The 25,095-nt window shown below is 54.0% G+C and overlaps 2 protein-coding genes across 3 annotated transcripts in view; one reads left to right on the forward strand and one right to left on the reverse strand.

Moving 5' to 3' along the window:
- Positions 1-14,885, forward strand: LOC144731751 (class E basic helix-loop-helix protein 41-like). 2 transcript variants are annotated; one of them, XM_078612967.1, is made up of 5 exons: positions 1-4,125; positions 9,695-9,764; positions 10,309-10,416; positions 11,127-11,259; positions 11,795-14,885. In XM_078612967.1, exons 1-5 carry the CDS (start codon positions 4,043-4,045, stop codon positions 12,562-12,564), a joined length of 1,164 nt encoding a protein of 387 aa, XP_078469093.1. In that variant the 5' UTR covers positions 1-4,042; the 3' UTR covers positions 12,565-14,885. The 2 variants fall into 2 exon arrangements, with proteins under 2 accessions (XP_078469093.1, XP_078469092.1); XM_078612966.1 differs by having other exon boundaries at positions 3-4,125; positions 11,792-14,885.
- LOC144731750 (V-type proton ATPase subunit S1-like) overlaps positions 13,371-25,095 on the reverse strand; it is an 18,249-nt gene continuing 6,524 nt past the window's right edge. The window contains 5 exon segments of the mRNA XM_078612965.1: positions 13,371-17,547; positions 17,890-18,139; positions 18,484-18,546; positions 19,518-19,786; positions 20,062-20,147. Coding sequence (XP_078469091.1) covers positions 17,338-17,547; positions 17,890-18,139; positions 18,484-18,546; positions 19,518-19,786; positions 20,062-20,147 — 878 coding nt within the window. The 3' untranslated portion in view covers positions 13,371-17,337.

The raw sequence follows: 25,095 nt of genomic DNA on the forward strand, positions 1-25,095 counted from the left end.
GGGGCGGGGTCGGGGTGGGGGTTGGAAGCGCTCGCGAGTTTCTCGACGTCCGATGACTCTCAGCGATGACTCCTCGTGATGCGGTGACATCGCTGATGCTGCTGCTGCGTTGTTTGGCAGTGGCGCACAAGTAGCATCGACTCGGCACGTTCGTCTACAACAACAGTGTTGTGGCTTGACAAGGGGAGGCCGATGTACGCGACGTTTCGCGGCAATGACCCTTCTGCGCGTGTTTCGCCACCGTACGTTTCCAGAGTCGTAGAGCGTGCTCGACATTGAGACCCACTTTTTGTTTCTCGCTCTGCCGTCGGGCGCGAGGATAGAGACGTCAGAGTCTGGGACGTTGGCAGCAGAGAACGCGGCACGGCGGCACAGGCGGCGTGCAGTTCAAGGGAGAACTCAGTCGGTGGTGGGAGAGCTTCAATTCAGGAACACCTCCTGACGGAGTTCTTCAGACTTCGTGAAACCTCGCTGGCTAAACAGAGTTGGTAGCTGCTGCTGCTGCTGCGATGGAAGTGGCACACAAGCAGGCAACAACAGACTCAACACATTCGTCAATAACGATTGTTCAGAAGGGCCATTGCCCGAAACGTCGCCTATTATATAATTTCCCGTGATATCGAGTGATGTCTGTCCTGGTCCCGAGTCTCATCTGGGCTCCGGCTGTCCCACCAACTATCCAATAAAGATCCCCCGTGTAGCCTTCACATACTGCAGGGGCAAGTGCTGTTAGCGAGTCGCACCGCATATGAAGGCCGACACGGCACACGAGAGGGTGGGTGGCCAACACCACGCCCGGCCGCCTTTGTCTCCCTCAGCGACGATGTTTACACACCGCACCGGGCGTTCATTTGAGGCCGAGTCGACCTAGTGGAGACCCAGGATCGGTGCAGAAATCGTCACCGGTGTTGGCCGTGAGCGGGAAATCGAAACTCGGGTCGCCGGGTTCGTTGCGCAGCGCGCTAACCGCTACACCACCCCCACACCCCACACACACCCCACACACACCCACACACACCCCCACACACACACACACCCCACACACACACACCCCACACACACCCCCCACACACACCCACACACACACCCCACACAGACACACACACACATCCCTCACACACACACCCCACACACACCCCACACGCACACACACACCACACACACTCCACACACACACACCCATACACACACACACTGCCTCTACACACTACCCACACACACACACCCCACACACCCACACACACACACCCCACACACACACCCCCCCCACACAGACACACACCCCACACAGACACACAGACACACACACAACAACAACAACCGCCATTCGCCACTAAGTGGCGGTGACGTCACCACGACGCTTGTGCCAGGCCATGTGCACCTTTGAGGCCACGTGAAGTGTCGAACGCCCGCTACCAGGAGGTCACGGGGCAGACCCAAGTGCCACGGGTCGACTGACTGAGATGACCGAGATGACTGGCTGATGCACCACCTGTTCCCCCTACTCTGCCAACTTTCTGTGCTTTAGCCACCCGGCGCTCCGCTCGTTGTTGTGAGCGTCGTTCTTCCGCCCTCCGTTGTTGTTGGAGGGCGACTGCCTCCAACTGCCCAGTAGCGTCCTTCACGAGCCTCCTCCACAGAGGCCGATCTTGACACCGCTGGTACCAGTCATCGGCAAGTCCACTCAGCTCCACGTCCTCCTGTACCACATCACTCCATCTCTGCTCTAGCCCGTGCCGCGCCCGTTTAGCCCCCTCGATCCGGCCGAACAAAAACTGTTTAGGCATGCGGTGATTGGGCATGCGGGCTACATAACCCAGCCAACGCAGCTTTGCCTGACGGAGGAGCTCACCGATGGGACTTTGCCCAGATCTTTAAAGAATTTGTGAGCTCCTCACACAATCCAGCCTGGTTAAACCCAGGATGGATCGTAGGCAGGCCAGCCTAAATGTTTCCAACCGCCGAAGATGTTCCATTAGGGGGGTCCACGTTTCGCAAGCGTAGAGAAGGGAGGGAATGACTGTGGCCGAGAAGACCTGAAGCTTCGTGCGGAGTGACAGACCAGGCAGCTTCCACACAGCGTTACGCAACCGATGAAAAGATATTGCCGCTCGACTGATTCGGAGTGAGACCTCCGCTGCCAAACCAGAGCCGGTCATGAGCACACTGCCCAGGTATGGGAAACTCTCCACTCTCTCCACAACTGCCCCATCACCGATTGGGAGTTGTGGGGGTGGAGTGTCCGATGGTACAAAATACCCAGGCACCCACACACACTACCCACACACACACATAGTACACCCCCCCCCTACACACACACCACACACCCACACTACCCACACACACACCCCACACACGCATACACCCCACACACACTACCCACACACACACACCCCACACACTGCTTCTACACACTACCCACACACACCACACACTGCCTCTACACACTAGCCCCATACACACCACACACACACTACCCACACACACACAGACCCACGCTACCCCCACACCCCACACACTGCCTGTACACACTACCCCCACACACACACACTACCCACACACCCACCACACACACCCACACACACACTACCCACACACACACCCACACACTGCCTCTACACACTACCCCCACACACACACTACCCACACACACACTACCCACAATTACCTACACCCACACACCGCCTCGACACACCACCACCACCAGCAGCAGCAGCAGCCCCAGTCTGAGGTCACTCCCCACCCTCCCTCTCTCTCGTCCCCGTGCCTCTGCCTGCTCCGCATGTCACCCTGCCTCTCCCCTCCTCTCTCATCCCGTGGCTCTGCCGACTCCGTGTGGCGACCCTCCCCCTACCCCCCCCCATGGCTCTCCCTGCTCCGCGTGGCTCCCCCCCCTCTCTCTCCCCGTGACTCCCCAGGCACACGTGTAGCGGGCACACGTGCGCGTGCGTGCGTGCGCGCGTGCGTGCGAGGCCGTCGCGTGACCCCGCAAGCCGCGTGTCCTCGGCACCAATCAGTCCCCGGCAGACCGAGTCCTTATCTCGCCCCCGCATCTCCCCTCCTGCCGCACACACGCACTGGCTCCGACTCCCTGAGCATCTCTCTCTCTGAGTGCGTGTGTGGGGCACACGGCATAGAGCTTGTGGGGTAACACTGCGAACGGCTTCTAAGTGCTGCTGTTGCCAACACTCTACATCTGGATGTATCTGATGCTGATATAAAGTAGGAGTGGAGTGTCTTACAGTGTCTTGAGATTTAAGTTCAATTCGGCGGGTTCATAAGTTACACATATTTTATTATTGCCATTCGTGTAATATATCACAGGCAATGCAGCGTCTCTAGGTTTGACGCTATAGCGCGTATTTGATCAATACTAAACGTTATTCTCACGTTCAACCGGATTTGTATTGGTAACAATGTGTATACTAGCCAGGCTCGACTTCTGCTTAGCTTCCAGAGATAATCAGTAAGAAATTAACAACTGATTATATTTAATATCGTGTGACAGCAAGACACTGGCTCAGGCGATAGTACGTAGTTAACATCACACTAATAGCCTCACCTACAGCTTCTGTATCATCGGATTCCATCCATAGTATCTGTCGTATCCACGTTGCGCATCTGCCACTACCACGCGACTAACGTAGCAGTGGATAGAGTCTGGCTTGTGTTGGCTGCCTTAGAAGGGGGAGGTGGCAGACAGAGGAAGGAGGAGGAGTTCACTAGCTGCGCATATCAAGTCGGTGTAGTGTAGACACACAGAGGCGGACACGCACAGTCAGTGATCAGCCGCTGTGGGAGCACACACGTCCGTCCTACAGAGACAAAGATCCCCCTTATAGCCCTCAAAAGACTTGGGACAAGCGCTGTCAACACACGCATACACATCAACTCACGCTCGCACAACCAGGATCCCTCCCCGGCATAGCCTCACACGCGCACACACGCAGGCAGTGAGACGCAGTCGCTGTGCGCGTGCGGGTCTACTCTTCGCACACACGACAAGTCACGCGCTCGGCTCTCCTGCTGCTGCCTGCCTGCGATGGACCGCTGCCTGCTGAACATTCAGCCCAACCTGTGCTCTGCCATGGAGGACCAGGAGCTCGAGAACAGGGACTTCTCTGGGTGAGCTGATGACCATCTCCTTCTTTCCCCACGAGACTACGATGGTGTCTACGGTATACTACTGCCGTATTGTCCCCATTGCAAGACGCACTCCCCCCTCCCCTCTGTATGCGCTAGGATGTTGACGACTGCGTATTGTGATCCGGTAGCTGCGTGTGCGTGAGTCACCAGAGTTGCGTGACTTTAAGTGACACACGTCACACATTTGGGGTGCGTCTTACCTTCCGGAGCGTCTTATAATCCACGCAATACGGCCAAACTAAAGTCTGGTGATGCTGCTGCTGCTGCGTTGTCAGTTGTGCACAAGCACGGGGGAACAGACTCTTTTAAGAAAAAATATCATCAGCGACGTTTCGTGTAATGTCCCTTCTTTATACAATAATATAATAATGCTGTCTGCCGCTTGTTGTCGCGTCGGAGTGCTTCGTGTTGTGAGTCACGGTGCGCTTGATAATCCACTGCTGGATGAAGGCCTCTGCCAACCTTATCCCAATCGTTTGCTGACTAGTGCCGTGAGGTCGTGGGAAACAGCTTCGGGAGATGCGAGGGGAACCTCACAGTCGAGGAGGCCAAGTTGGCCTCGGGAGAAATAACGAATCAAAGTTACAATAATTGGCAACGAGTTCGATCGGTGAGCTTCATACGCACGCGAGGAAGCTGGTTGTAATTCCTGGCGAAACGTCGTACTCAGATTGTAAATGTTGTGGCTTGGCTCTCCAACACACCGGTTAGTGCTGTACTAGTGACGAATTGGCACGTTCTGTTTACGTAGCGAACCTTACGAATTGGCTGTGTCGGGTGGTGGAGGGTTTAACGACACATTTATATTTACGCGATCGAACCCCCCAAGAAAAGCTACATTATGTATGTGGTACACGTTGGTTGTGTACAAAACAATAATAATGCATTGTGTCAACCCACTGATAGATTAATTCCACCCGCACGCCATATCGGTCTTAGGGGTTGTTTGACCATACTTCACCACTGGGGGGTGGGGGTGTTAGGGGGTGTGAGTCAACATTGGCAAACGACTATCTCACCCCATCTCTCATGACTTACATGGCAGCAGCTGATTGACGGACAGGGGGCTCAAGATGAATAATGTAACCCTCTGGTTGTGGCAATGGGTTGCAAGGTAAGTTATGCAAGAATAGTAGCGTGTGTGTGTGGCTATTTACCACCAATTACAGAGCAGTTTTTTTTGTAAAAGGCCACTAAAAGAGTCGCCTTGTTTTGATCACAATTACCTTTGTTTATCTCGTTCTAGTATGATCACGTGTCTACGGCGGTTAAGGTGGACCGCATTGGGATGTTTACGCGACAGGAATTGTCAAATACTTGAAAATGGCCAAATACCATAAAAGTCGCATCTCGTCTAGACCACATATTTATGACATTAATAATCATGCAAATAATGTTCTTCGTAAAAAAATACAATAAAAATACAATACGATGATATTGATACCGGGAAGTCTCAATGAGGGCATTCATTCATTCGGTGGTGGATTACCAAACGGCTGCGAATGATCGTGACACATCACGACGGCAGAAGGGTGACCTCGTTGACGTAGCCACAGCAGGATCTCTCCTGGACGTGGTGGCCCCGGTGCAGGACATATTTCGTGGGTCCCCTACGCTGGTTGAAATTATCCAATGTCCGTTTGCCTTATAAGCATATTTAAATGCATTTGTTTTTGTTAACCCTGTCCCTGCTGTTTATCCTAGAAAACTAAGCAATTCGAATGATTTCACCCGGCCACTAATCTTAATAGATGGGACGGACCATGATAAATGAGAGTCTAGGCATTGGGAACAGCAGCTGACCAGGAGCGACCTTTGGAGTGTACAGCGAGGGGGCAGAAGGGCTTTGTTTTGCTGGCGTGGAGGACAGGTGAAAGGGAGATGATGAGTGGGATGATGATGATGAGAGGGGTGAGCGAGGGTTGGCGTGGTGGGTAATGATTCGGAGTGTCTGGTGTCTCGTTATGGGCCCTTTAAGCTTTTAGAGGCTTAAGGCAGCATCGGTAGGTTGGGGTTTTATCTCGAAATCCGCCAGACAGAGCCGCCGCGTGTCACGCCGTGGACACGTGCAGCCCGACTGGCCTACGCTTGTCCTCAATTCCACCGGGGCGAGTGCCTACCCATTGGCATTGAATAATAATGATAATTGACCTTCTTTTTAAATCCTTTATATTAAGTTCGCTTGCTTTCTTGCGTGCTTGCTTGCTTGCGTGCTTGCTTGCTTGCTTACGACCGTGCAAATCTTTCGGTCGTTTTTGAACCCACTTCCCGTGATCCAATCGAGCTGACATTTTCCATACAGACTCGTTTTACGAGACAATTAATGTTCGTGAAAAAAATTCCCAAAATTTTACACTGTTTAGGGAAAACAAATTAAATATTTAATTACCAATTGCTTAATACTGGCAGACAATCATCTGACCCATAGGTGGCAGCCATCTCAAGCCAGAGGACGAGAAGACTCTAGCCGCCACGCATATAAAGGATTTATAGTGAAAAACTTTGTTTTTACGGGTTTACTTGTTTATCCAGCAAAGCCACGCTGAGTCGTATAGGACTCTTTTTCAGAAAGGTTCTGCTGCTGCCATTCCATTGTTACTCTCGACCATCGGCCTTCGCCGCTCCTTATAGCCGCGGCGAGTCCTGGCCAGGCCCATGTCGCTCTCCTCTTGTCATTCTTATAATTGACATTTACATGTGAATCTGCTTATTAAACACATGTCTGGTTCGTCAATGACACTGCGTGGCCGCAAAGAGGAACAGAACAATGAGCCGACTTCACCGAGTCCTGCCAGTCGTCCCAGCTCCAGGCAGAAGGTCACCCAGAGACTTGCAGCTTCCATTCATAGACGCTGCTGCCGCTGCTGACGCTGCTGCTGATGATGATGCTGCTGATGTTTCTGCCGCTGCTGATGCTGCTGATGATGCTGCTGTTGATTCTGCTGATGATGATGCCGCTGCTGATTCTGCTGATTATGCTGCTGCTGCTGATGATGATGCCGCTGCTGATTCTGCTGATGATGATGATGATGCTGCTGCTGATGTTGTTGTTGTTGCGAGTGGCGCGTGATGCTGCAGAGCGGTCAGCGTCCAAAAATAACAGCGACCCCCCCCCCGTGGCCCCCCACGATGCCCCCCCCCCCACCCGCCACCTCTTCACGGAGTCCACACTAACCCCGTGGAACTCTCAACTAGTTTAGTAAACTAGTAGTTTACTAAACTAGTAGTTTTGTTTTACCAGCTAAGGCCATGGATGGGATATGCAGCTCATTTTTAAAGACGTACCCATCGGAAACTGCTCAATTTAAAGATTCCGTTCTTTTTATGAGAAAGGACAAAAATTAATTAACTTAATACTCTACGACGGGAAGCTCCTATCTTTTACAGTTTTAGAATAATTCAGATTTCAACGTGAAAAAATACGTATTTATTCGATCAAAACCGTTTGAACCCGAAATATCTAAAATACATATATAGAATGGTTGTCGCTTTAATTGTAAATGCTGTCTAATGCTTTATCAAACGAAAACAACCGCAATCTTACACTTGGAAGGGTTTCTTAATGAAGCACACAAACACGTTCACGAGGTACTTACAATCGAGATTTGGGAGCCTTGAACATGAAACATCTCGGATTTTCTGATTTCCCTGTTGTGTGTCCTCAAAGCTACCCACGTACCGAAATTCAGCTTTCTATCGTGTCGGGATGTACCTCTGTGTATCTCTATGTCTATGCATCTCTATGTATCTCTCTGTATGTCTGTGTATCTCTCTGTATGTCTATGTATCTCTATGTATCTCTCTGTATGTCTGTGTATGTCTATGTATCTATGTGTATGTCTATGTATCTCTATGTATCTCTGTATGTCTGTGTATCTCTTGTGTATCTCTGTGTATGTCTATGTATTTCTGTGTATCCCTGTGTATCTCTTGTGTATCTCTGTGTATGTCTATGTATCTCTGTGTATCTCTGAGTATCTTTGTGTATCTCTTGTGTATCTCTGTGTATGTCTATGTATCTCTGTGTATCTCTGAGTATCTCTGTGTATCTCTTGTGTATGTCTATGTATCTCTGTGTATCTCTGAGTATCTCTGTGTATCTCTTGTGTATCTCTTGTGTATCTCTGAGTATCTCTATGTATCTCTGAGTATCTCTATGTATCTCTGTCTATCTCTGTGTCTGTGCGCACTGGGGCCACCCCCACCCCCACGCGGCGTCACGCGAGGCGAGCACGCGCCTCGGGGCACGCGCCTCGGGGCACGCGCCGCGTGTCAGCGGCAGCGGCGGCGTCATCAGCCGGAGCACGTGCGCGCGCGCGCGCGCGCACGTGACGGCAGCCGCGTGCGGGCGAGGGGGGAGGGTGGCAGCGGGATAGGTTCAGTGCGGGGTGGATGATGGGGGGTGGATGGTTGGTGGATGATGATGATGATGGTGGTGAACCAGAGGCTGGGGTGGGTAAGGGGAGGAAGACGGCAGGTGACGGGCGGGTCAGCGTGTGAAGGACTGTTGCGTAGCGAATGGGGGAGGAGGAGAGTCCGTTTGTGGTGCTGGTGGTGGTGGTGTTGATGGCAAGGAGGGAGTTGTTGGCAAGAGGGTTGCTGGTGGCGGTGGGCGGTAGAGGCTGGGGGCGCAGTCGATCAGGCCACGCCGGGGCACGCGTCTGGCTTGGCCGAGCGCGTGTCTATTGATAGGCAGCACACCGCGTGAGCGGGCGTGGAGGGCGTTTGGCTGTCAGCCCTCAGCCACCGTCTCGCCGCCCTAAAGCATCTCGCACGCAGCGTGGGCTTCTCCGTCGGCTTGGAAAGCCGCACCCCGCCGGGAGGGCGGACGACTTTGTCTCACCTTGCCCCACCCCCCCACCTCAATCCGCCCGAATTAATTTCCACGCGGCCCAGCGGTCGTGGAACTCGCCCGCTTGTTGTTGTTGTTGCGGAGGTTCGCGGTTCGACTCCGGCAGGCCGCCCCGGTGAATACTGCGGCGGTGTGGGATTTTAACCGCGTGACAAAATGAAATAAGCGCCGGCACGCCGTGGACGTTAAAGATCCCGGTGGCGTCGTTGGCAAGAGGTGCCGCCGTCCGGCGTCACTGTTCACAGTTGCCAAATGACACCGCCAATGACTCCGTTTGGGAGTAGACGTCGCAAATATTGCCGCCTCTACACCCCCCCCCACCCCGCGACTGCGAAAACTTGGCAGGACCCTCCTGAAAAAGAGTCATGAGACTCGGTGAGGCTCTCCTGGGTAAGCGAACTAATTAAATAAATAACCACAGCCCACAGTCACGAGGCGACTTTCCACTGCGACTCAGCCCGCAGGCGACACGTGACCGCCACCGTCTTAGCGGCACTAATCGGGCACTAGAGGGCGGAATATTTCCAACTGGCAGCACCAGTCGTGTTTATAAATTCATCGCTGGGAGCTTCTTTAGCACGCGGAGCGAAACGTCGGACAACATGCCGAACAACACGTGATGCAACCTGAATATGGTGATAGCAATGCTGATGACGAAAACTGGAATAAAAACTGTGATGTTGTCTGTCTTTTCAGGTTGCATTACTCAGGCCTCATCGTCGGGCGAGCTCGGCGGGGGTTGAGAAGAGGATCAGAAGACCTGCAGGTGTGTGTCTGAGCACACCTGGACACCCACACACAAGACAAAGATCCCCCCCCTATATAGCCTTCAGAGACTGTTGGGGCAAGTGCTGTTAGCGAGCACCTATGAAGGCCGGCAAGGCACACAAGGGGGTGGGTGGCCAGAATCATGCCCGGCTGTCTTTGTCTCCCTAGTGGCGATGTTTACACAATGTACCATGAACTCAATTGAAGCCCAGGACCGATTATAATCATAATCGTCACTGGTGTTGGCCGTGGGTGAGAATCGAACACGGGTCACCGGAATCACACACAACAACCGCCATTCGCCACCAAGTGCCAGTGACGTCACCACGACGCTCGTGCTAGGCGAAGTGCACTTTAAGGCCACGTGAAGTGTCGAACGCCCGCTGGCAGGAGGTCACGGGACAGACCCAGGTACCACCGCGGGGTTGACCAACGTTGAGTTGGCTGGCGGGCGCACCACCGGCGCTCCCCGACCGCGCGACGTCTCGGCAGCGGAGGCGACCGCCGTGCTGACGGCGCCCCGCGTTGTCTCCCCCTCCCAGGACCTCTACAAGCTGCCGCACCGCCTCATCGAGAAGAAGCGGCGCGACCGCATCAACGAGTGCATCTCCCAGCTCAAGGAGCTCCTTCCCGACCACCTGAAGCAGACGGTGAGAGAGCGGTCACGGCAGCGGCAAATTCCGTCTCCTCCGCGCTCACGCTGCCAGCGAGCGCCTGCGCCGCGAGGCTGCAGCCGGGACGCTCCGTCGATTACGTCGATTAATCGGCCACAAAAAAATATTAATTCCGAAAGAAACCCTGGAGTACTACGCCGTTTAGTTATCGAGCTTGGAGGGAAGTTGTGCCGAGTCGAACCCGAGCTAGGAATTTGATCGCGGGTCAAGCGGCTCCACCGTGCCGCAGAGCCCGCCACCGGCCCATGTCATGGACCGAGTGGTTTGTTCTGGGTTTTTTTGCTAAATGACGTTTAATAATACTGCACGGGATGAGCGGACCTCAGGCTTCTCTGTTGGGCTGTACCGCCACCACGTGATCACCACCACGTGATCACCTTGTACACTGGGAGCAATGCCGCGCTCTGTGCACTCGCGGCGTCGACACCACTCATTACGATTCACGTCGTAAAGAAACATTTGTTGGCCATGGTGTTTTTTTTCCCACCCGGATCCAAGTCGTTCACAGCTCGCCATCAATACCACAAGTCCTCGATTACCTTTCGGTCGAAACTAACCGTTGCTCCCGAGATGAAAACTAACTCAAGCGAGAGCTGTGACCAACAAATTACGTTTCTTATTTCTCAGCGTCGTACAAAAGCGCAGGGTTTTTTAACGTTCTGTCTGTGACCGCCGCGCGTGCGCAGACCCTGGGCCACCTGGAGAAGGCGGTGGTGCTGGAGCTCACGCTCAAGTACATGCAGGAGCTGCACGCCCTCGCCGAGCAGCAGCGCCAGCGCATCCACTCCCTGCAGCATGGAGCCGGCGCCGGCCCCACCGGTGGGTACCGGGACGGGAGACCGCACGGCGCGCCGCTAACTCGCGGCAGGCTAGCGAGGGCCATTAAGGCCACGTTGGCGCACTCATCACCCGCTTACACTTGCACAAAGGAGCCGAACTATCGTGGGGCCCTCGCGGCGTACGGATGGTTTTTTCACTGGTTCTACGTTCGGTTCAGCAAAAACCCAGTCTGTGAAACTCTGGCCTAATGATGAATCTGCATCCAAAGCTAGCCAGAGGCGGTATTATTTTAATGGCGTGTAGCGACCCACTCATCGCGTGCGACAGAAGTGGCACAGCCCAAATTATGAGCGGAAAATCTAATAATTTGGTGCCTCCTGAGCCGGGCCGAGCCGGCTCAGCACGGCCAGCAGTATGAGGGGCGTTTTAGCGCAGTGGCAGGGGTGGCAATCACAGCCGCAACATTTTTCGTCGCTGCGACCGAAACGTCTCACTCCTCGATAAGAAAACATGCCACCGCACCTCCACTGGTCCCGCAGCTAACATCAACGTTCGTCTTCCGTTCCCGCAGCAGCAGCAGCTGCCGTGAACAAGCAGGCGAGCGGCGTGGAGCAGGGCGACTCGTTCAAGCAGGGCGACTCGTTCAAGCTGGGCTTCCACGCGTGCATGAAGCAGACGCTGAGCTACCTGCAGCAGCACGAGCGGTGCGGCGCGCGCGACGACCGCTACTCCCGCCTGCTGCAGCACCTCCAGAGCAAGGCGAGCTCGCTCGGCCCGGCCGCCTCTTCCGGCGACGTCAAAGACGAGGACGTGGGCAACTGCGTCTCCGTCATCCAGCGCAACCGCTCGGCCGAGGACCTCGACGGCGCCGAGCCGAAGCGGCGGGAGGGCGGCGCGAGGCGCGCCAAAGCCATTGACGCCGACACCGCCGCCGACGACGAGACGGACGAACCGCAGAGGAAGAAAATCAAGGTGGAGCCAGGCGAGCAGCAGCCGCCGCCGCCGCCGCGATCCGCCGGCGCAGCGCCGCAGGTGCCGCCCTTCTGCGTGCCGCTCTACTTCTTCCCGTCGCCGTCGGGAGAGGCGGCCTCGGTCGCCGCGGCCTACCTGCCGATGCTGGACCCCTCGGCGCTCGCCGGCAAGAAGGGCTGGTACCCGGGGCCCATGCCGTTCTTCTGCCCCGGTTTCTCCGTGCCGACGACGGTGCCGCCGCAGGGCACCGCCGCAGATTGCTTCGGGCCACTCACGCCCACGAGCCGGGGAGACGAGACGCCCGACAATAAGTCAGACTGGCTCGGCAGCCGTTCGGCCTCACCAGATTCGGAGGACAACTCGATCGAGTAGTGCCGCAGCGCCGCTGGTTCTTAGGACTCGTGATGACGGCGGTGGCGGTGTCGTCCAAGGAGAAATTAGCGTAGAAAAACGGAGCTAAAAGAAGAAAAAAATCCAAATTGCCTTGCTTTTGGCAAAATCTTTTTCTTCAATAATCAAGCTGCGACTCTCAAATGGACAAAACGATGGTTTGTGGATCAGGCCCATGCTTTGGCGAGCCGGGACACCATTAAGATTTTCTTCGCGCACCAAAATACGGAGTCCCGGTTGTGCCTTGGTGGCCGTGTCACGCGGAACGTGGGCACTAGTGGCGTGCGGAAGCGTCCCACGTCGTCCGATTGTGAACCCCCTGAACGTGTTCTTGCGTCTTGTTCGGGGATGTAAATATTGCGATGGCGAGCGGTTTTCGACGAAAGATGTTTTCCATGTTTTTTGTGCTCGAAGGTTTACATGTGGTACGTTTAGCACGAGTGGGCAGGCATCCAACAGTACAGCCGTTTAAATGACGTGTAAAATGTGAACAGGATGTTTGTTTTAAACCTTTTTAGATATTACATAGGTGCTCGACTCTGTACTGTAAATGCTCTACTTTTTTGTAGAGAATTCCATATTTTGCAGGCGAGCACGATGGCAGCAGCAGCACAGCAGCTCACACACACGAGCCAGCGTGCATCACCCTGCGCTTGTGCTCGCCTGTCGCCGTACCCCGATGTTTATTTAATACGATTAGATTTTTTTAAACCGTTTCGTTCGGGGAAATAAGTGTGCAGGATCGCACGACGTTGTCACAGTGCCTTGGATTAAACAGGCAATTCATCTGGAAACAAAGTTCGTTTTTATTGCACAACACTGATTTCAGACTTTTCCTTCGGTATTCGCGGTCGCACTGCACAGCACGTGGAGCGAAACATCGGACACCGTGCCCAACGAATACACAGCACAATCCGAAACACACCGAAGAGGATTTCACTTGGTGGTCAAATCAGAAGGGGTGGATTTTTAATCCGACAGCGGATAACTCTGCGTGCTTGCTCGGAAAGCTTCCGGAACATTTGACCAGGGGGGGATTATACTTAAATAGTTACGTTTTTAAATAGTTAAAATCGATGTAAGCAATTCTATACAAGCAACAAATAAATAAAACGTAAACCACTGCTCACGCACACAACAACAACAATCACCTACAACAGTTAAATACTAGTAATGTTTTACACATATTTTAGTTGTCAAATTCACTATTTAAATACACCACATAAGCTCAGGTCAAACTGACCCACGAGTAACAGCTTCCCCAAGCCTTGTATCTGTTTACCACAACGCACACACGCACGCCACAGATTTACAGTGCTTGCTTGTTAAAATCCTAGAGAGCAGCGAGAAGTATATTTGATTTTGAAGTAATTCGATTTCAAAACGCGGTTCATCCTGTGCCGAAAGGCAGCTCAACAACCGTCAATCTTTCAGCTCTGCAAACGCGGCGCCAGCCACGTCGAAAGACAGAGGAACGGCAGCAATCATTTGTCCATGCACACAAGTCTTGTTGGAATAGCGATAACGACGGGGAATGCATCGTGACATAACACAAGGACAGACACGTGGAAGGGAAGAGTCAGCACGAGTGTGACTCGTGGTCATCACCTGCGACAAGTGGATTGATACGGCCGTGTTGTCATCGAGCGTGGTCAATCCACTGCTGGATGAAGCCCTCTCCAAGCCGCCGCCGCCGCCAACGTTCCTGATCTAGCTGGGTAACGATTCACAGCTCCATCTCTGACACGTTACGTTCTATTACGTGAAGAATAATAAACTTCTTAACATCAGAGCTTCTCCATCTCTAATCCTCACGACTCAATCCGTCTTCCGGAGTGTATCAACCCAAGGCTGGGTGAAGGTCTCACCACACTGTGCTGAACATGGGTGTTGTTTGACCACGTTGTACTTAACTACACCGGTCAGTGAAGGGTGGTGGGACCCAGAACCAGTTCAGGTATCACTCGCCACTCATTGCGAGCCGTGGCCAGGAATCATATGTAGGCCCATGGGTCCGCTGTGCAGTGCACCAACCACCGCACCACTGCTCCTGCCCCCTCCACATAATTGACCTCTGTTCACATGCAATTGTCATTTCCACGTGCCCGACGATTTCTCAACCCAGAACTGTTTCCCCTGAAAATAAACCTCGTGTGTGTGTACGCGTGCCGCACGTGCGACACACAGGATCGATTCAAATCAAGTTGGCGATATCTTTGCACGTGTGTGGGGGGTGGCCGCGTGTCTAAAATGACGCAGGAGTGCCAAATTAAACTGAGATAAGAGATCTGATGTGATCCACCGTTATCCTCTTCATTCAATTGAATCGGCACTCTCCATCGTACGTGCACACACAAGGTCTCCAGCCACCTTCATTCAAATCGGCTCTCTACGTCACGTGGGGCACAGTCGGCAATCGTCAGATCACGAGTTTCACGTAACCACCTATTCTGCCTTTTAATGGAGGTGAAAATTGGTAAAAGTGAAAAGGTGTAACGACCACGGCAGGGCCCGAGGAATTGATTGCAAAACAAACCCTGCATCCGTCTTCAGCCTCTCAGTGTCCATGAATTTGCCTGGGAACGAATCCATTCCATTTGCTACCTCCGAGTTGGGCCTGCACATCGCACGTCGCACCGTTACACTGCAGCGTGCACAAGGGGTGGGGGGGGGCTGAGTGCGAGTTCCCCTCGCCGGGTCTGTCCTTGCGTGGCTCACACCCAACAGGAACGAGAATGGGGTTTAAAAAATAAACACAGGACAACCGGTGCTTTTGGCGTAGCACACCGTTGCTGAAATGTGACATGCATGACTCCACGAAACAGGTACACTCACAGCACCGACCACGGAGTGTGCAATAATAACAAGGTTTACAGGAAACGACACTAAATTGTAAACAGCTGTTATGGATACGTGGGGCAAAGGCTGCAATGTCCCTAATGAGACAATTACTGTCGATCCAACAAAGAAGCCACCTGGCTCCTGCGTGTCGCGGCCGCACTGCGGGAGCTACAACTGCCTTCTTTCTCCACGAGTGCGGAATCATGGCCCAATTGTGACTGGCGCAAAGTAAATTCTAGTGCTGTGGGTCAACCTGCCACGCGGTCAGTGGGCCTTGTTGAACAGGTTCCACATAGGGCAAGGACTCTGCACAGCCAACCTCCACCACTGAGATGTTTACGATAAGCCAAGCAGCAGCTGTGACTAAGTTCAGCGGAGGTCTCCAAGAGATCCACACGTGGCCACTGAGGATGCTACCGCATGGCTAGGCGATTGTGCACAATGCTGAGTGAATGGGTCTAACGCGAGTGTATGGAACTCCCGAGTTGGTGGGTCTCTGTGTGAGCCTAGTCTACGGGAGTCGAGCTGCGATCGCGTTGATGTGCAAACTGTTGCAGACATCACCGACCATTGTCCAACGGTACACGCTCATGCAAGATGTGCAAACATAATCCATCTGGTGACCCCAGACGCCAGACTCGTACACAGTTCTCAACTCGGTCTGTCGCATATCAAGTGCCGTACAAAATAACGTCAGAAAACGACCCCATTATAGCAATAAATAACAATTTAAATAAATACATCTTAGCAGCCAATTGATGCTAAACCAGGTACCTTTAAGCACACTTTTCAGAAACACACCCAGACTGTCCAACATGTGTCTGAAGTTTTGTAAACAGAAAAAAAGACTAACATCACTGTCAAGTGCGTCATTAGAGCAGTGCATGAGTTACATTTCTGCCACGCGTTTCATACGTCAGTGTCAAGATGTAGATAAAAAAAATATAACAAAGTGTAGTTTTGTAGTGTGGTCGTTCATGCAAATCGCATCTCACTATCACTGAGGAACCAGACAGGTGGGAAGACCGCAGCCAGGTGGTGAGATGGCGGCAACGTCACTGGCGCGCTATGGCAAGCGTGCTTTACCATAACGTGAGTGGACTTTAAACTCCACGCTCTATCGGATGACCCTGGACACATAGGCCGAGGTCATGTACAAACAGGGTATAAGAGCGACCTGGTTTTTGGGTTGTGTATACCTTTTAAAACCAGATGGGATGTACAGTCAGGATTCACGTACATTTACAAAAGGAATGGATGACGTAAATTCGAACCCTCACGTCTCACCGGCAGAGCTGCCCGCTACGACCTTCGCAAGCGGGAAATAAAAAATAAAGCCCTGCGGCGTGCGACTGTAGAGAGAAGGTAACAACATTGCACGTGACTTACGTAACCAATTCTCTAGCGCGCATCATGGGAACGAGGATCCGGCGCAGTCAGAAAAACCTGCGCCACGCCCCAACGGAACGACACGGAGCTCACTGAAAGCTGACAAGCCGACGAGCCAGTGGTGGGAAACCTAGAGCCGGCGACTTAATTTCGCTTGACGCAACGGCCACATGAGATCTACCAAGCACCTTGTGAGGGCAGAATATTTTTGACCCGGTAATATTTTGGTGTGCTCAAACATTTCAGTGTGTTAGGATGTGGCCAGCCAGAGGTATTGAACATCCAATTTAGCTCTCTGTATGGAAAGCTTGGTATTTGCGCAATTCTCATAGCACAAAGGCTATCGGGAAGAGGCTATGTTTACGCCTTGTAAGCTTTACAGAACATTTCCAACTATAGATTCCCCACCTCTGCTTTAAACAAGGACGGTGCGGTGAAGAGCAGGAAAGAAGAGGAAACGGAGAAGAAAAGAGGGAACGGGGAAGCCCCTACTGCTGCCGATGTCTCCTCTCGTGTCTTCATCGTTCAGTCGGTCTGCGGCACAGAGATGGTGGGCCCCTTGGGGTCGTCGAAGCGGTCCATGGTCTTGAGCTGCAGCACCATGTGCACGCCGTAGGTGAGCACCAGCAGCAGGATGAAGCCGACCACCAGGCCCATCCACACGGCTGGCGTGAAGAAGGAGGCGCAGTCGCTCGCGTACGCGAACTTCCCGTCGCGCACGTTAAAGGCCTGGATCTGGGGGGGGGGGGGTTCATGGTCAGGGTTGGGGTCAGAGAAGGGAGGTCAAGCAAAGTTGAGATTATTGAGGTAATCGATTGGCAGAGAAATCTTCTTTCGTACGGCCGATGTAGATGCAGAGCAACAACTACAATTTCACATTCTGGCTTGTCCACCTGAATGTGAAATTGTAGTTGCTGCTCTGCATCTACATCAGCCGTACGAAAGAAGAAGATTGCTCTGCCGATTTATCGGTTCCATCGCTCGCCTCTCCCTACTCTCCCAACTACGTCGTCGTCGTCACCTTCCGATGTCGCAACCACTGCCGGACGAAGCAGCATCGTCGGAAACACCTCTCACCTGGAAGTCCTTGAGGGACACGTGAACGTGCGCGGAGATCGGTGACACGGGCACGAGGCGGGCGCCCGAGTCGGGGCTGGTGCTCACGACCTGGCAGCGGTACGAATATATCGCCGGCGCGTACACGGAGCTGACGTTGAACTCGGCGCCGGCAGCACCGGCGCTGCTGTTGGCATAGGCGACCGCCACCTTGTCGAGCGTGAACCAGCGCTCGGCCGACACCGGGTACAGGCGGTTGGACATGGAGAACCTGCGGCACGAACGACAACGCTGTTCAAGGGCGGTTGTGCCAAGTCCAGCTGGTCCTTTTCTTACATGCACATGGGTTACAATATGGTGCGCCGCTCGCTGCAAGGAGTTCCAAATGAAACTTTTTTGACTTAAGACAACACGGCAACGATAGCGAGCATGACAGAAACTATGGCACAAAATATATATTTTTTCTTTTACTTAAAATGTCTTGGGGATTTACCTCCCAGTTTTATCCCGATTGCTCTATCACATCGAGAGAAGAAGCATTCATTTGACTATCGTGCAGACCTTATTTTTTTTCAATAACAGTTGCAACAGCTCCATGCCAGCATGAGTGCCCACCTGATGGTTAATCTCTGGACCGGCAGAGTGGGGGTCCTACTCTTGGAGAACTGCAAAGACAGCCTGAAAGAATGACCGCAAAAAACTTGTCAGTGTGGGTCCTCTTGTGTGGCAGCGTTAAAGCGACAGAAGGCGTTTTTTTTTATCAAGGTCCTTTGTCATTTTGTCATGCACAAGTGAATTAATTGAGTGGCATTTGCAAATATTTGTCCATTTCCCCCAGTTTAATCCCGATAGTGCTAGGCGTCACGTCATCCTTTTATAACCCTCACAGCGCAGTGTGACCCTTCGTGTAAGGCCCTCAAAAGTGGATGCCACAGAGCTACCTCTAAGAGCCCACACAAGTGACCTCTGGTCCCTACATTAGGTGCATCACTTTCCCACCTGCCCTACCACGGTTCGTCACATTGGAGTAAAACCTATAACCGTTCATTCTTAGGACTGCAATTTATCCAAATTAAATGCAGAACCAAATTTAACTTGGCTGAATTACACTTGAACCCAGGATCTCATCACTCTGACCTCTGAGTCAATCGACTTGCATGTTTTATTATTATCATCAACAAAGGTTAAAGGTGTTCATGCATTCTCTTCATCCTTCTGCCGCCAACAGGGGGGCACGACAACTCTTGTAAAGATTATCCAGTGTGAACATTTTTTGTTGTAGTATTTAAGACCGGAAGCAGGTGGATTGCTTCACTATTCTGGCAAATCGCCCGATGACGCTGGATGTAATTACCAGCGAAACGTCGTACTACTCAAATTGTAAATGTTGTGGATTTACTCTCGGTGGGCTGAAGTAGTAACTAATTGGCGTGTTGATTACGTGACAAACCTTACTGGCTGTGTCGGGTGTTGGAGGGTTACGACACATTTATACTTACGTGATCCAACCCAAAAGCCTTTATTATGAATAATATTAGTCGTGAAAGCCTAAGTGTCAAACTGACTTTTTTGAGAGTGTAACAAAATCCCTGCGTACGTGTGATTTGTTGTGTTTTTGTTAGTTTTTGTTGCTGTTTGAGGTGACTCACGTGGCGTTGTCGGGCGAGCAGCTCGAGGCGCTTGTGTCCACCTGCCCACTAAACGTGGCCTCCGTGGCGTCGTAGCTGACCTGGCCGATGCGCAGCATGACGCGCGATGCCCACATGAATATGCAGTCGCTCGTCTTGTTCCTGAACGTCACCGGCGGGTACAGGCCCACCTCCACCGCCGCCGTTGACGGCGCCGATGACGCCGACGGTTCCGCCTGCATCAGCTTCCTGCCGGTGCCAGCAGCGGCCTGGTAAATCTCGCGGATGACCTGCGCGTGAGCGGAGCTACGTTAGAGGTGTGACGAATCAGACCCTCTGCAGTAACAATAACGAGTTTTTGAGGAACCCGGCTTTAGTTTCGAGGCAAGGGTTGGTGGTTCACTGAGATTTGGTTCGCTCCCAACACCCAAATACACAGAGCAGCAACTGCGTTAACGAAGGTTGGTAAGACAAGGCAAGCTGAACCGTGGCAGGGCACATGCAATGGGAGTTACGTGCGGAAACTACGGCCTAACGGGCGACGTTATGCGAGATGGTCACTCACCCGAGAAGGCCTTGATGCTGTGTAAATTGCAGTAAAGGGAAATCCGCTTTTGTTCAGTTGCTCGGTGACTTCTCTGATGATTTCATCTGCAGAGGGAGGAGACGTAAAAAGGTTAACGTGTGCCCCAAACAAACCGTGAGCTGACAAGTGTGCAGAGAAGCGTGCAGAATTACACTGAGAATGTACAGATCAGCTAACAAATGCAAATAGTACACGCTATCTCGACCGTACAGACACATAAGTGAGCTGAAGGAGGACACATCACTGAAAAGGATGATGGCTGATGATACAATGGTGATACAATCGCAGCCAAGGAGAGAACCACCACCACCACCACAGGGATCAACAGACGACATTAGTTCCTCTAAACAAGCAAGACAGACCGTGTCATTGAGACAGAGATGGAGACGGAGTGGGCAGGCTTTCGACGCAGAGTGGATCAATGATGTCTGATGATAATAAAACATTTTTACTTGTGATTGACCATGGGAAGGAAAGTAAAGTCAAGGAAAAAATGTATCGAAACAGAGCGAATGGCAAAGGAAAGGGATGTTGGGACGAAAGTCCCCAAGACAAGGAAGGCATGGCTCAAGATGGGCAGCAGGAAGGAGCGCTGGGCAGGAAGGGGAGGAGGGGGAAAAGGACTGACCGGGCCAAGATGTCGGGGATGATGAGAGGGTGATGATAATAGGGGAGGGAAGAAGACGGAGCGAGAGAGAAGGAGCGAGCAGAAGTGAGCTGCACAGAGCGGCGTCTGTTTTCACAGGGAGCAGCGGGGAGAGCGGAGGGATTCAGAGTGTTTTCACAGGGAGCAGCGGGGAGGGCGGAGGGATTCAGAGTGTTTTCACAGGGAGCAGCAGGGAGAGCGGAGGGATTCAGAGTGTTTTCACAGGGAGCAGCGGGGAGGGCGGAGGGATTCAGAGTGTTTTCACAGGGAGCAGCCGGGAGGGCGGAGGGATTCAGAGTGTTTTCACAGGGAGCAGAGGGGAGGGCGGAGGGATTCAGAGTGTTTTCACAGGGAGCAGAGGGGAGGTCGGAGGGATTCAGAGTGTTTTCACAGGGAGCAGCAGGGAGAGCGGAGGGATTCAGAGTGTTTTCACAGGGAGCAGCAGGGAGGGCGGAGGGATTCAGAGTGTTTTCACAGGGAGCAGCAGGGAGAGCGGAGGGATTCAGAGTGTTTTCACAGGGAGCAGCAGGGAGGTCGGAGGGATTCAGAGTGTTTTCACAGGGAGCAGCAGGGAGGGCGGAGGGATTCAGAGTGTTTTCACAGGGAGCAGCAGGGAGGGCGGAGGGATTCAGAGTGTTTTCACAGGGAGCAGCAGGGAGGGCGGAGGGATTCAGAGTGTTTTCACAGGGAGCAGCAGGGAGGGCGGAGGGATTCAGAGTGTTTTCACAGGGAGCAGCAGGGAGGGCGGAGGGATTCAGAGTGTTTTCACAGGGAGCAGCGGGGAGGGCGGAGGGATTCAGAGTGTTTTCACAGGGAGCAGCAGGGAGAGTGGAGGGATTCAGAGTGTTTTCACAGGGAGCAGCGGGGAGGGCGGAGGGATTCAGAGTGTTTTCACAGGGAGCAGCAGCCGGGAGGGCGGAGGGATTCAGAGTGTTTTCACAGGGAGCAGCGGGGAGGGCGGAGGGATTCAGAGTGTTTTCACAGGGAGCAGCCGGGAGGGCGGAGGGATTCAGAGTGTTTTCACAGGGAGCAGCAGGGAGGGCGGAGGGATTCAGAGTGTTTTCACAGGGAGCAGCAGCCGGGAGGGCGGAGGGATTCAGAGTGTTTTCACAGGGAGCAGCGGGGAGGGCGGAGGGATTCAGAGTGTTTTCACAGGGAGCAGCGGGGAGGGCGGAGGGATTCAGAGTGTTTTCACAGGGAGCAGCCGGGAGGGCGGAGGGATTCAGAGTGTTTTCACAGGGAGCAGCAGCCGGGAGGGCGGAGGGATTCAGAGTGTTTTCACAGGGAGCAGCAGCCGGGAGGGCGGAGGGATTCAGAGTGTTTTCACAGGGAGCAGCCGGGAGGGCGGAGGGATTCAGAGTGTTTTCACAGGGAGCAGCAGGGAGGGCGGAGGGATTCAGAGTGTTTTCACAGGGAGCAGAGGGGAGAGCGGAGGGATTCAGAGTGTTTTCACAGGGAGCAGCGGGGAGGGCGGAGGGATTCAGAGTGTTTTCACAGGGAGCAGCGGGGAGGGCGGAGGGATTCAGAGTGTTTTCACAGGGAGCAGCGGGGAGGGCGGAGGGATTCAGAGTGTTTTCACAGGGAGCAGCGGGGAGGGCGGAGGGATTCAGAGTGTTTTCACAGGGAGCAGCAGGGAGGGCGGAGGGATTCAGAGTGTTTTCACAGGGAGCAGCCGGGAGGGCGGAGGGATTCAGAGTGTTTTCACAGGGAGCAGCAGCCGGGAGGGCGGAGGGATTCAGAGTGTTTTCACAGGGAGCAGCGGGGAGAGCGGAGGGATTCAGAGTGTTTTCACAGAGAGCAGCCGGGAGGGCGGAGGGATTCAGAGTGTTTTCACAGGGAGCAGAGGGGAGGTCGGAGGGATTCAGAGTGTTTTCACAGGGAGCAGCAGGGAGGGCGGAGGGATTCAGAGTGTTTTCACAGAGAGCAGCGGGGAGAGCGGAGGGATTCAGAGTGTTTTCACAGGGAGCAGAGGGGAGAGCGGAGGGATTCAGAGTGTTTTCACAGGGAGCAGCGGGGAGAGCGGAGGGATTCAGAGTGTTTTCACAGGGAGCAGCGGGGAGAGCGGAGGGATTCAGAGTGTTTTCACAGGGAGCAGCAGGGAGAGTGGAGGGATTCAGAGTGTTTTCACAGGGAGCAGCAGGGAGGGCGGAGGGATTCAGAGTGTTTTCACAGGGAGCAGCCGGGAGGGCGGAGGGATTCAGAGTGTTTTCACAGGGAGCAGCGGGGAGGGCGGAGGGATTCAGAGTGTTTTCACAGGGAGCAGAGGGGAGGGCGGAGGGATTCAGAGTGTTTTCACAGGGAGCAGCGGGGAGGGCGGAGGGATTCAGAGTGTTTTCACAGGGAGCAGCAGGGAGAGCGGAGGGATTCAGAGTGTTTTCACAGGGAGCAGCAGGGAGGGCGGAGGGATTCAGAGTGTTTTCACAGGGAGCAGAGGGGAGGGCGGAGGGATTCAGAGTGTTTTCACAGGGAGCAGCCGGGAGGGCGGAGGGATTCAGAGTGTTTTCACAGGGAGCAGCAGGGAGGGCGGAGGGATTCAGAGTGTTTTCACAGGGAGCAGCAGCCGGGAGGGCGGAGGGATTCAGAGTGTTTTCACAGGGAGCAGCGGGGAGGGCGGAGGGATTCAGAGTGTTTTCACAGGGAGCAGCGGGGAGGGCGGAGGGATTCAGAGTGTTTTCACAGGGAGCAGCCGGGAGGGCGGAGGGATTCAGAGTGTTTTCACAGGGAGCAGCAGCCGGGAGGGCGGAGGGATTCAGAGTGTTTTCACAGGGAGCAGCAGCCGGGAGGGCGGAGGGATTCAGAGTGTTTTCACAGGGAGCAGCCGGGAGGGCGGAGGGATTCAGAGTGTTTTCACAGGGAGCAGCAGGGAGGGCGGAGGGATTCAGAGTGTTTTCACAGGGAGCAGAGGGGAGAGCGGAGGGATTCAGAGTGTTTTCACAGGGAGCAGCGGGGAGGGCGGAGGGATTCAGAGTGTTTTCACAGGGAGCAGCGGGGAGGGCGGAGGGATTCAGAGTGTTTTCACAGGGAGCAGCGGGGAGGGCGGAGGGATTCAGAGTGTTTTCACAGGGAGCAGCGGGGAGGGCGGAGGGATTCAGAGTGTTTTCACAGGGAGCAGCAGGGAGGGCGGAGGGATTCAGAGTGTTTTCACAGGGAGCAGCCGGGAGGGCGGAGGGATTCAGAGTGTTTTCACAGGGAGCAGCAGCCGGGAGGGCGGAGGGATTCAGAGTGTTTTCACAGGGAGCAGCGGGGAGAGCGGAGGGATTCAGAGTGTTTTCACAGAGAGCAGCCGGGAGGGCGGAGGGATTCAGAGTGTTTTCACAGGGAGCAGAGGGGAGGTCGGAGGGATTCAGAGTGTTTTCACAGGGAGCAGCAGGGAGGGCGGAGGGATTCAGAGTGTTTTCACAGAGAGCAGCGGGGAGAGCGGAGGGATTCAGAGTGTTTTCACAGGGAGCAGAGGGGAGAGCGGAGGGATTCAGAGTGTTTTCACAGGGAGCAGCGGGGAGAGCGGAGGGATTCAGAGTGTTTTCACAGGGAGCAGCGGGGAGAGCGGAGGGATTCAGAGTGTTTTCACAGGGAGCAGCAGGGAGAGTGGAGGGATTCAGAGTGTTTTCACAGGGAGCAGCAGGGAGGGCGGAGGGATTCAGAGTGTTTTCACAGGGAGCAGCCGGGAGGGCGGAGGGATTCAGAGTGTTTTCACAGGGAGCAGCGGGGAGGGCGGAGGGATTCAGAGTGTTTTCACAGGGAGCAGAGGGGAGGGCGGAGGGATTCAGAGTGTTTTCACAGGGAGCAGCGGGGAGGGCGGAGGGATTCAGAGTGTTTTCACAGGGAGCAGCAGGGAGAGCGGAGGGATTCAGAGTGTTTTCACAGGGAGCAGCAGGGAGGGCGGAGGGATTCAGAGTGTTTTCACAGGGAGCAGAGGGGAGGGCGGAGGGATTCAGAGTGTTTTCACAGGGAGCAGCCGGGAGGGCGGAGGGATTCAGAGTGTTTTCACAGGGAGCAGAGGGGAGGGCGGAGGGATTCAGAGTGTTTTCACAGGGAGCAGCGGGGAGGGCGGAGGGATTCAGAGTGTTTTCACAGGGAGCAGAGGGGAGAGCGGAGGGATTCAGAGTGTTTTCACAGGGAGCAGCAGGGAGGGCGGAGGGATTCAGAGTGTTTTCACAGGGAGCAGCAGGGAGGGCGGAGGGATTCAGAGTGTTTTCACAGGGAGCAGCGGGGAGGGCGGAGGGATTCAGAGTGTTTTCACAGGGAGCAGCGGGGAGGGCGGAGGGATTCAGAGTGTTTTCACAGGGAGCAGCAGGGAGGGCGGAGGGATTCAGAGTGTTTTCACAGGGAGCAGAGGGGAGGGCGGAGGGATTCAGAGTGTTTTCACA

The sequence above is a fragment of the Lampetra planeri genome, chromosome 40, assembly GCF_965212315.1.
Source record: "Lampetra planeri chromosome 40, kcLamPlan1.2.h2, whole genome shotgun sequence".
Lineage (NCBI taxonomy): Eukaryota > Metazoa > Chordata > Hyperoartia > Petromyzontiformes > Petromyzontidae > Lampetra > Lampetra planeri.